Below are 10,747 nucleotides of genomic sequence, written 5' to 3'. Positions count from 1 at the left end.
AACGAGTCTGATATAAGTGCAAACAAATAAGCTTTTAATGTCTAAGAGCGCAGTGTATTCTTAATAAGCATATGAGAAAAGGCAAAGTTGCTATAAAGTTCTGCATATAACTCACAATATATTTTAAAAGTGCCCTCTCTTTAAACTAACAGTAAAGTGCAAACAAACGCACATTATCAGTGCCTACTTGATAAAGTGGCTCTCCCAAATGACCTGTGAGCCACTTAGGTAGGCAACAGTAGTGGTGACTGCGAAACAACAACAACAACAAGGTTTTGAGCAGGGGTCAGGACAAACAAGAACTGAGTAACATGACTGAAAGTTGAACACAAGATTTGAATGTGGATTTAACACAATGCTGCTAGTGCGTTTAATATCACCACTTCTGAGAAAGAATGGGCATTTTCAATGCATTGCTGCGATTGATCACCCAAGCAATGGGATTGTTACGATTTGGGCCCGTGAATTCCATTAAAAAATAAATTACTTTGTAGTATGTATTGTTTCTCAACTTAAAATTTGCACACTTTTGTTCGCTCCATCAGCATTAATGTAACAGTTGCATATCGTTCTCATGAATATGAATCGATTCTCCCTTGCACGATTTTGAATTTGACGCAGGTATTGCGAGCGAAAGGAACAACTTGCAATGGATGCATCTGTAGCGCGCCTAATTGCTGCCATGCTCCGACACGGGTTACCAACGTTTAACGCCGCCCTGGCCTGAAGCGTGCGCACGTGCGCCCGAGTTATTTTGTGTCACAGAGCAGCGCCACCCCACGCAGGGTCCAGTGGTCGGGGTTCTGGGTGGTCTTGAGCAGCAACGGGAAGATGTACGTGAGGTCCGTCCGACGCGGCTTCTTGTACACGGGGCACGAGTACGGCACCGCCGCCTGCTGCTGCTGTGCCGCCACTGCCTTCCCCTTGGCGTCAGCCGCGGGAGCCGTGTTGATGGCGTAAATATGAACCACGGGCAGCTGCGTGAAGAGGACCTACGTGAAATGAATATGGTAATTAATGCCTGCGAGTGGGAACGCAGTTCATAGCGGGGTGGGTGTTACCGAATTGCACACACTGGCTTCCTTGAGTTTGCGGTAAACGAGAAATTTACAGTACCGTCAAGTGCACAGTAAGTCGTGTTATGTGCATAAAATTTGGGAAAAGAGTCGCATGTATTTGTGGCGGGGTGTTATATTCATCTTATTTGCTAAACTCCATGCTTCAAAACTAAGCCAGGTTTTTGCAGTGTTCCTGACCTTCAACAATAATTTCCACAATTACTTGTAAATCAGAATAAACACAACCCATTTAAATTGGCAGGCACGAAAGCTTGTTTAAATGGGTACAAAACCTGACATGTAGGGATTTTTAGCTTAAAAAATTCTGCAGACTAAAATATGAAACAACTCAAGCTTCTGTGATCTCCATTCATGCTTGGATGCCACCAGTGTAGCATGCATACCATCACAAGAGAGGATATTACAAATTCTTAAATAACAAAAATATATGTATGAATATTAAGTGGACAGTTGCCTTTTTGCAATGATTTGTAAATAAACCTACAGTTACATAATCTGTACAGTATTGATTGTTTCAATCATATGTTTATGATAATAGCTCGTTTTAAAAATGTAAAATATTATCTTTGCATTTCTAAGTCGCTTAAATGCCTTGGCAACTAAAAGCATGATGCTATGTATTCTAATTAAGTAATTTGCAGGTAATTTTTCAGATATGGCACATTTGGACCATGATTAATATACCCGCAGTATTAACCAGGGTAGCCTGCTGGTTTCGAACCACAAGCCTTTGTCACAATTGGTGATCGTGGTAGCGCTGGGCCATGTCGCCACCCCCATATAATGTTGTAAGTAATCATTTATTGTAAACCCTATAGCTGATTCAGATGAAAATCGCAACCCCAAATTTCAACAATTGAATGGCAAGGGCGTGAATTGTTTTCTGCCAAGTAACGACAGAGTAGCCATGTTAACAACCACATCGTAATATTTTTTATCGTGAATGGAAAGGGCTTTTCACCTTTGGTAGGGCCTCGGCCAGGTTGCCGTTGCGCCGGTCCCAGCCGGCACCGTCCAGGAAGAGGCCGTAGACGAAGACTCCGCCGATGTCGGTGGGCGGCGGGCCCATCACATCCTCGCGCATCATGCGTGTCACATCGTTGTGCAGCGTCACAGCGTCCAGGGCCCAGCCGCGGCTCACGTTCTGCCGTGTCGTCTCCTGCCTCATGGCTGTCAGGAATCCCTGGGCGCGCGCAATAATCACCTCGCTGAGTTAACGGATCCCACCGCCGCGGAGATGGAGCAATGAGATAAATTAATGTGCACAGGTGAGATGGATGGTAGCAGCGCTGGACTGCAAGGGGTGGCAACGGCATGGGAGAAAAGCCTTCATCCAGCAGTGGATACATAATGCGTGATGATGCCCATACAGTGAGGGAAAAAAGTATTCGATCCCATGCTGATTTTGTACGTTTGCCCACTGACAAAGAAATGATCAGTCTATAATTTTAATGGTAGGTTTATTTGAAAAGTGAGAGACAGAATAACAACAAGAAAATCCAGAAAAACGCATGTCAAAAATGTTATAAATTGATTTGCATTTTAATGAGGGAAATAAGTATTTGACCCCTCTGCAAAACATGATATAGTACTTGGTGGCAAAACCCTTGTTGGCAATCACAGAGGTCAGACGTTTCTTGTAGTTGGCCACCAGGTTTGCACACATCTCAGGAGGGATTTTGTCCCACTCCTCTTTGTAGATCTTTTCCAAGCCATTAAGGTTTCGAGGCTGACATTTGGCAAGTCGAACCTTCTGCTCCCTCCACAGATTTTCTATGGGATTAAGGTCTGGAGACTGGCTAGGCCACACACCTTAATGTGCTTCTTCTTGAGCCACTCCTTTGTTGCCTTGGCCGTGTGTTTTGGGTCATTGTCATGCTGGAATACCCATCCACGACCCATTTTCAATGCCCTGGTTGAGGGAAGGAGGTTCTCACCCAAGATTTAATGGTACATGGCCCCGTCCATCGTCCCTTTGATGCGGTGAAGTTGTCCTGTCCCCTTAGCAGAAAAACACTCCCAAAGCATAATGTTTCCACCTCCATGTTTGACGGTGGGGATGGTGTTTTTGGGGTCATAGACAGCATTCCTCCTCCTCCAAACACGGCGAGTTGAGTTGATGCCAAAGAGCTCCATTTTGGTCTCATCTGACCACAACACTTTCACCCAGTTGTCCTCTGAATCATTCAGATGTTCATTGGCAAACTTCAGATGGGCATGTATATGTGCTTTCTTGAGCGGGCGCTGCAGGATTTCAGTCTTTCATGGCGTAGTGTGTTACCAATTGTTTTCTCGGTGACTATGGTCCCAGCTGCCTTGAGATCATTGGCAAGATCCTCCCGTGTAGTTCTGGGCTGATTCCTCACCGTTCTCATGATCATTGCAACTCCACGAGGTGAGATATTGCATGGGGCCCCAGGCCAAGGGAGATTGACAGTTCTTTTGTGTTTCTTCCATATGCGAATAATCGCACCAACTGTTGTCACCTTCTCACAAAGCTGCTTGGCAATGGTCTTGTAGCCAATTTCAGCTTTGTGTAGGTCTACAATCTTGTCCCTGACATCCTTGGAGAGCTCTTTGGTCTTGGCCATGGTGAGGAGTTTGGAATCTGATTGATTGATTGCTTCTGTTGACAGGCGTCTTTTACACAGGTAACAAGCTGAGATTAGGAGCACTCCCTTTAAGAGTGTGCTCCTATTCTCAGCTCGTTACCTGTATAAAAGACACTTGGGAGCCAGAAATCTTTCTGATTGAGAGGGGGTCAAATACTTATTTCCCTCATTAAAATGCAAATCAATTTATAACATTTTTGACATGCGTTTTTCCGGATTTTTCTGTTGTTATTCTGTCTCTCACTGTTCAAATAAACCTACCATTAAAATTATAGACTGATCATTTCTTTGTCAATGGGCAAACGTACAAAATCAGCAGGGGATCAAATACTTTTTTCCCTCACTGTACCATCTACACGCATTTTTTAAATGTATTTTTTCTGTAAATTATTGGTAATCATTGCCAATCATTATGTATTGAGCAATGTAATTGCAGTGATATTGTTTATTGCAGGTGGACCAAAAATTATTGTCATATGATGCTATTTAGTAAATTGGTCATAACAATTCTGCACTGACTCAAAGTACACGATATAATTATAAATCAAATGGAATTTACATAGCATTTAAATACGATCTCAAGACACGCAAACAAACAGTGTCACATGGTCATCCTGGGGAAAGGAGCCATTTGATATAAAGAGAGAAAAAACTGTCAGGGGCAGAGGAGAAGAGGATGATTGTGAACCTGGATTTAAACAGGGACAAAAAATCAACAGCACAGATGGTCATGGGGAGGGAATTTCAGACCACTGGTGCAGCAGATTGAAGATTAACTGGGGGAACTCAACTCCTATGAAACTATAATGGCTGATTTTTAGGCACACAGTTTAAAGAATATAGTGTGAGCGTAAGTATACATTTTTTATTGATGTATTGCTCTATGCCTAACAATTACATACTTCAAAGAATGCAATTAACCTGACTGACCATTCCATCTACAAATGATCATAATTAAAAATACATCATTAAATTGGTAAAAAAAGCAACGGCTTATGCATCTCATATCGTGGGATGATCTAAAATGGTTTAATTTAAAGTGTACCTATCAGCACTTCCTTTATTGTCTCTTATGGACAAATCAGCACACTTACATGCATTACCCCCGCCACGTAGCGGCATCCACTAAGCCCCGCTCGCGCTCAGCAGTGTGCGCAGAGATGCCTCAGCAATCACCTGAGGGTTGAAGAAGCCGGTCATCCAGAACTGGTGCGGCCGACCCTGGAAGAGCCAGGTGTTGAACTGCGAGTTTCGCTCAAGGAGGTCAGTGAACCAGAATCCGAGCGTGGCCGAGTCCCACGAGATCTTCTGCCACAGAGCCGGGATGCGCGCGTTGTACATGTTGTCCAGAGCGTCTCGCAGGTCCTCCGACATGATGATGGTGCCTGTTTGCAGGGTGCATTAATAAATAAACGAGCACATGATTTGGATTTAAATCCAATTAGATGCGGGTGGCTCAAAGATTCATATGCACCACGATTTAAAAAAATGAAATGAATTTTTATATTCCCAGTACATTTTGCCTGACGCTATGAGTGTGTGCCACACTCAAAGTCAACAACAGGGGGAGGAGAGAGCTCGGAGGTTCTATCTTTTATTGTCTCGGCACGTTGGAGCAATTTCCTGGTTGCAAAGAAGGGCAGTGTACATATTTTCAGTTTCATCACATCAATGACCAAACCAACCCGGGAATGTGCCCGATTTAGTCAGATTTTGAAAACTCAGAAGGATGGATCCTGGACTGTGCCTGGATGGACTATCCATAGGGACATCAGGTTGCTGTAGGCTACAAAAGGCAGATTTGGTGGACACCAGACAGAAATGCTGCAAAATACTTTCGTCGATATTCCGTGCATTCACCAACTCGCGCTGTCCAGCACCGTAGTATGGTCAAATAATCACGACTCACATTGTGTGGGGAGACGTTCGTGCAGTACATCTAGCATTGCATCGACAAGGAGGGATCTACAGGTACATCGTATCAGTGGCTCCAGTGCGCGATGGGTACTGCGGCTTGGCACACGGTGCACGCGGTACCGTCGATGGCCAGCTTGAGGTCGACGAGCGTGGTTCGCACACGGCTGATGACACGCTGCATGCGGTCCAGCTCCTGCCGCAGGAAGATGTTCATGGGCTGGAAGATTCCCATTTTATTCAGCCGGGATTTAACCTGTACAGCAACGCAAATACACAAGGGAAATGGGAACCTTTTAGCGGGGATGGGCCGTTTGGGTCAGTGTTACGGGTAATAATTTGTAACTTTAATCCAAACCCATATATCGATAGTTCAATTTTTATGCGCAATTTTATTCAGGGACTGTGTTGCTTTGGTGTGGTCTGGGACTGTTTTTGCTATTGTTTTGGTGCCTTGCTCAAGCTTGAGAAGTGATGTACTTATGCAATTTGAACTCATATACTTTATGTATTTTTTCTGATTTGCTTACCTTTCCTATACTTTCCACTCCTATCGGTTTTTTGTATTGTTTGTTGTTGTAACTTTCTGACCTGCTCCTACTGGACATCTATAAAAAAAGAGCTTCACAGCTCATCGGATTTCTCCAGGATAAATAAAGATTCTGATTGTGCTGAGGGGGAGGGCACGTAACTCATCAATAAGTCTCAAGGTGTGAAGGTCACTTTTAATTGAGATTTTATGAATAAAAAAAAAATCGGAAAAACACATTTTTATGGAATTCTTGCATACATATCCCAATCTTATAATTGGCTTTTACCGACTACTAAAACGACGTCCAAAATGCTTGTCTGGTAATTTTTCATACGACCGCAGTTTTTCTGCACTGCCTGCAACACTCAGGCCTCCACAGTGCAGCTGAGAGCCGTTCGTTGGGCGTGCCCACACGAGCGGCGTACCTCGTGGGGGATGTATCCCGGCGGAAGCTTCTCCAGCATCTCGTCAGCAAGTCGGCGCACCACGCTCTCGCGGGTCTCCCCGGCTCCACCGCCACTGTCTTTGGGCTGGATGTTGACGATCTCGCTCAGCACCTCATTGGCCATGTTGGTCTGGTAGGTGATGTCGGCATTGGAGTGCAGGCCAAACACCTGGTACGGAGGAAAAAACGGGGTGGAGGCACGGGTTAGGCGTTGGCTTTCAAACCGCGTTGTGTTGCGTGCACGGCTTTACAGAGGCCCACCGGTCGCATGTAGCCCACGACATTATTTCATACAGACTGCGGCCACGTGAGGCTGATCACTTTTAAACGGTCCTCAATCGATATTTAACCGTCACTGCGAGTACTCTCAGCGCCAAGCCTAGCTCACCTCAGGCGAGTCGACGAGGGGCAGGGCCTCGATGGCCACCATGAAGTCGGCGATGGTACGGCCGCGCGGGATGCTGTAGCCACGGAAGAAGCAGAACGAGTCGGCGAAGGTGGACTCGCCGAACCATACGCGCGAGAACGTGTTGAGCAGCTGCTTGTCGAGGTCGTCGGTGACGCGGCCGCCGTACTGCACCTCGCCCAGCATGTAGCGCACGCAGCTCCAGTTCACCCCGCGCCGCTGGTCCAGGTCGTCCAGGTGGTTCTGCACAAACTGCACACTCGCCGTGAAGTCCGCCTGATTGAACTCGTACGGGATGTTCCAACCCAGCGGCCCGAATTTGCGCCTCTCCTGGTGATGGCAACAGAGATGTAGAGAGAGAACAACGTTTCATGATCAACAATGTCAACGAGATAAGATCTGGAAAGCCAAGCAGGTTTAAGCCTAGATAGTGCATGGATGTGTGACTACAATGCATACAACTTGTGTTGCAGGCTGCTGCGCTGCTACGTTGGCAGCAAGAGGCAATGCAGAACAAGCCATTGTTGTACTGTATTATGCTCCAAAGTTTTTGCTTCCCACCTTTCCCATCCGGCATTAGCCAGCATGGGGAAGTATTGTCAAAGAATCCTCATGACCCAAAATGGCCGTACATACAGTATACATTATAATCTTGATTTTAAGCTTTTGTGACTGCAGGAATTCATACTGTTTTTTTTTCCGGTAAAGTCACGTAGATAGGAAAATAAATAATACATCTATTATAAATAAATATGATTTATTTTTACCGAAAGAACCATGGAGTATATACATTATAGTCATGTATATTGCTAACTGGATATGCAGGATGATCCATTTATAAATTCCCCACTAAAATCAATGTGAGAAATTATAGAGCATATAACATTGTATATCATAGCCTCTACATGTCTGCCAACAATCTCAATAAATACACTTATTCAACATTCAAACACTGAAAGAACCAAAGAGTATATATATTCAAACACTGTCATCTATAAGATATGGAGCCATCGCTTTCACAACATTAAATCGCCTCGTAAGACGCATCGTGAATGTAAGCATTGCTCGTAATCGACGCACTGTCACAAGTGTAACAATGAGACCCTGAGGGGAGGGCTGAGGGCAGACCTGTACGGTGGTGTGCAGGAACGCCACGGCGTAGAGCAGTGGCTTCCACTGCGGGAGGCTGTTGATGTCCAACTGGTCCTGCGTGATGCCGGCGTACGTCCTCTTGAGCCCAGCCTTCACGCCTGCACATGGCCGCGTTCAGCAGCCAACGGTTTTCATTGTCACAAACATTACAATCAAATTATCTATATAAATAAAGACCTTAACCTGTGTATGATATGTCTCAAAACCTCCAGGGTACTTCCCGACAAGGTAGAAAGCTGAAATTTGGTACATAGGTAGCTTTTAGGACACACACAACAGGAAAATCTGAAAATCCGAGGTTTTTAATTTTAAGGACCCCAAATCTCTATTTTAAGTGCCCCCTAAAACATGTTTGTGCGTGTCTTTCAGAAACCGTTCAAAATATAACATTGCAGTATTTTAGTTTGATAGAGCGTGAAACAGCAAATAAAATTAAAGTGAGAACCATTGTTCTATCTTTATTGTTTTTGAGATATTTCGCATCAAGCAGTTTTGAACAAAAAATACGAATTTTATGATGTTCAAATCTGAATAATTCGAAAACGGTAAAAGATAGGAACTTCCCCTCATAGAGTATTAAGTTAATTCATTTTTATTCTTTCTAATAACAAAAAACGGAATCTTAAATTGAGCGGTTTCCGATGGGTACGTCTTTAAATATAAGAAATTGAATCAAGTGGTCAACAATATTTGTTTTTTGTAGGAAAATAAACATTTTTGTAGTTATATTCTTGGTTCTTTCGGTAAAGTCACGTAGAAGGGAAACAATAAAATAATAAACATATAAAACAATAAAATTCTCACGACGTGTCGACTGCAACACCAGTAATCATCATCAGGTGTGAAAACCACAGCAAAAATTTTTTTAAAAAGTGGCGGTTTTTTCTTAACGTTAGCACCACGGAGAGAGATTTGGCAGTTTTACAGATGGACGAGTCCATCAATGTTCGGAAAAGAGGAGGGGGGAGACGAAGAGAATGGAATGCGGTCTGAAAACCACCGTAAGCGTGAACAATCAATTAAGACGCAAAATAGTTTATCAAATCCTTCCAATGATTGCTAAGCCAGAATCCATCTTCTCGGTTGAAATTGTCTGTGTTTGTATATGTGGATAGCCTCATGAACGAATCTCTCATGGTAGCCAGATAGCTTGCAGAGAACCTCTGTCTTGGAGAAGTCAATGTCATGTGAGCCCACTGAATTATAACAGTGGTCTGCCACAATTGAATAACTTCATGGGATATTTAACTTCCACTGTTAAGCAGACGCTGCGTATTTTAACGTAAATACACCAGTCAAATTAAGAAGGGTGGACTACTGGATTCGAACTGTGAAATTCTAAAACAAGTGGTGAATGCGTTATCTCACTGCCCACAGTGCAAGATGGAATGAAGGAATGTATTATATGCGCAATTGTGTTCAGGAGCTTTCATTATTAGATATTATCATCGAATTAATGGGGCAATTAATTATTTAATTAGTACAATGGATTTTTTTTTTTTTTATACTGCCACTCCAAAGGAGGGAGCGTGCCTGATAGGAAATCCACCAGGGAAATGGAGCAATAAATTCAGCTCGTTGTAGGTACCAGTTGAATTGCTACATCCCGAGACCATGAGAGATGGTGATGCCTTGGGGAGTCTTCATCAAGTTCTGGATTAATCATGGATGATGATAATGATGACTCTCTTTTGAATTTAGACGCGAGTGAATAACAAGTGAAAGGAATAGAACTGAACATCGGGTTTTCATGTACGCTGTCAGTATTTTTCTGCCTTTGGGGGGTAGGCAGGGGATGTGTGGCAAGTGGTTGGGCAGCGTCTGGGGGAGGTGGGTCAGACATTGTGGGGGGGGGTGGGAGGGGGAGTGGGGCGCACCCTGCGGTGGCTCGTTGGTGAACTTGATGGAGGACTGCAGCAGGTTGATGGGGAAGCGCGGGTGGCCCTCGGTGGTCAGCCACGTTCGGAAGGCAGTGTGGGTTCCCTCGGCCGTCGTTACGCTCTCTAGGAGCTCGTCCATAAAATCCAGGCCCAGGTGGCAATTCTGCAGGAGGAGCCAGCCGCCCTCCTGCATGCACTGCGCCAGCAGGCGGCGGGCGTGCACCTCCTGGCCCTGACCCATGGAGATGGCGCGACACGGTATGCCCTGCACCACGACCGCACAGCGTTAATTTTGAGGTAGGTGAGCAATAGATAGATAGAAGTGGCGGGTGCGCTGTGAGTGGTATGTGAGTGAGATGTGCTGCTCCTGCCTTAGTTTTGGCAAGACGCTCGATGTTCTCTGTAGGGTCGGAGCCCATGGACAGGAAGCAGATCATGGGTGTGTGACAGTCGCTCTCCGCCCACATGGTATCCATATCCAGGATAACCCCTTCGGCATAGCGCACCCCCATCGACTCCGAGATGTAGTGACGTGCCTGCAGCGAGTGTCCAGAAAATAAATATATTTAAAATAACTATAACAAACTAAATAAGGTAAAACTCACGAACAAGAGATGGGTTTGAATAAACATGGGCAGAATTGGAAGTGAAATACTGTACAGCAAGTATCAACAGGCATTGATGAGACATCCTTGAATTTAAAGTTCAACCAAAGGAGGGAATCCCA

At 44.7% G+C, this 10,747-nt stretch overlaps 1 protein-coding gene across 2 annotated transcripts in view; it reads right to left on the bottom strand.

Annotated features, from left to right (window-relative positions):
• Nucleotides 1–13: 13 nt before the first annotated feature.
• LOC116947221 (dynein axonemal heavy chain 5-like) overlaps nucleotides 14–10,747 on the bottom strand; it is a 95,587-nt gene continuing 84,853 nt past the window's right edge. For both annotated transcript variants that reach the window (XM_032962729.2, XM_032962738.2), the window contains exons 68-76: nucleotides 10,392–10,556; nucleotides 10,018–10,285; nucleotides 8,117–8,238; nucleotides 6,971–7,318; nucleotides 6,563–6,751; nucleotides 5,729–5,861; nucleotides 4,868–5,076; nucleotides 2,041–2,262; nucleotides 14–992 (exon numbers count right to left, since the gene is read on the bottom strand). In XM_032962729.2, coding sequence (XP_032818620.1) covers nucleotides 750–992; nucleotides 2,041–2,262; nucleotides 4,868–5,076; nucleotides 5,729–5,861; nucleotides 6,563–6,751; nucleotides 6,971–7,318; nucleotides 8,117–8,238; nucleotides 10,018–10,285; nucleotides 10,392–10,556 — 1,899 coding nt within the window. In that variant the 3' untranslated portion in view covers nucleotides 14–749. The remainder of the gene's footprint in view (nucleotides 993–2,040; nucleotides 2,263–4,867; nucleotides 5,077–5,728; nucleotides 5,862–6,562; nucleotides 6,752–6,970; nucleotides 7,319–8,116; nucleotides 8,239–10,017; nucleotides 10,286–10,391; nucleotides 10,557–10,747) is intronic.

This window comes from Petromyzon marinus, chromosome 2 (assembly GCF_048934315.1).
Source record: "Petromyzon marinus isolate PM22_M1 ecotype Great Lakes invasive population chromosome 2, UKy_Petmar_22M1.pri1.0, whole genome shotgun sequence".
Taxonomy (NCBI): domain Eukaryota; kingdom Metazoa; phylum Chordata; class Hyperoartia; order Petromyzontiformes; family Petromyzontidae; genus Petromyzon; species Petromyzon marinus.
Note: the sequence above shows the minus strand (reverse complement) of the source record. Positions and strands in the feature narration are given on the sequence as shown.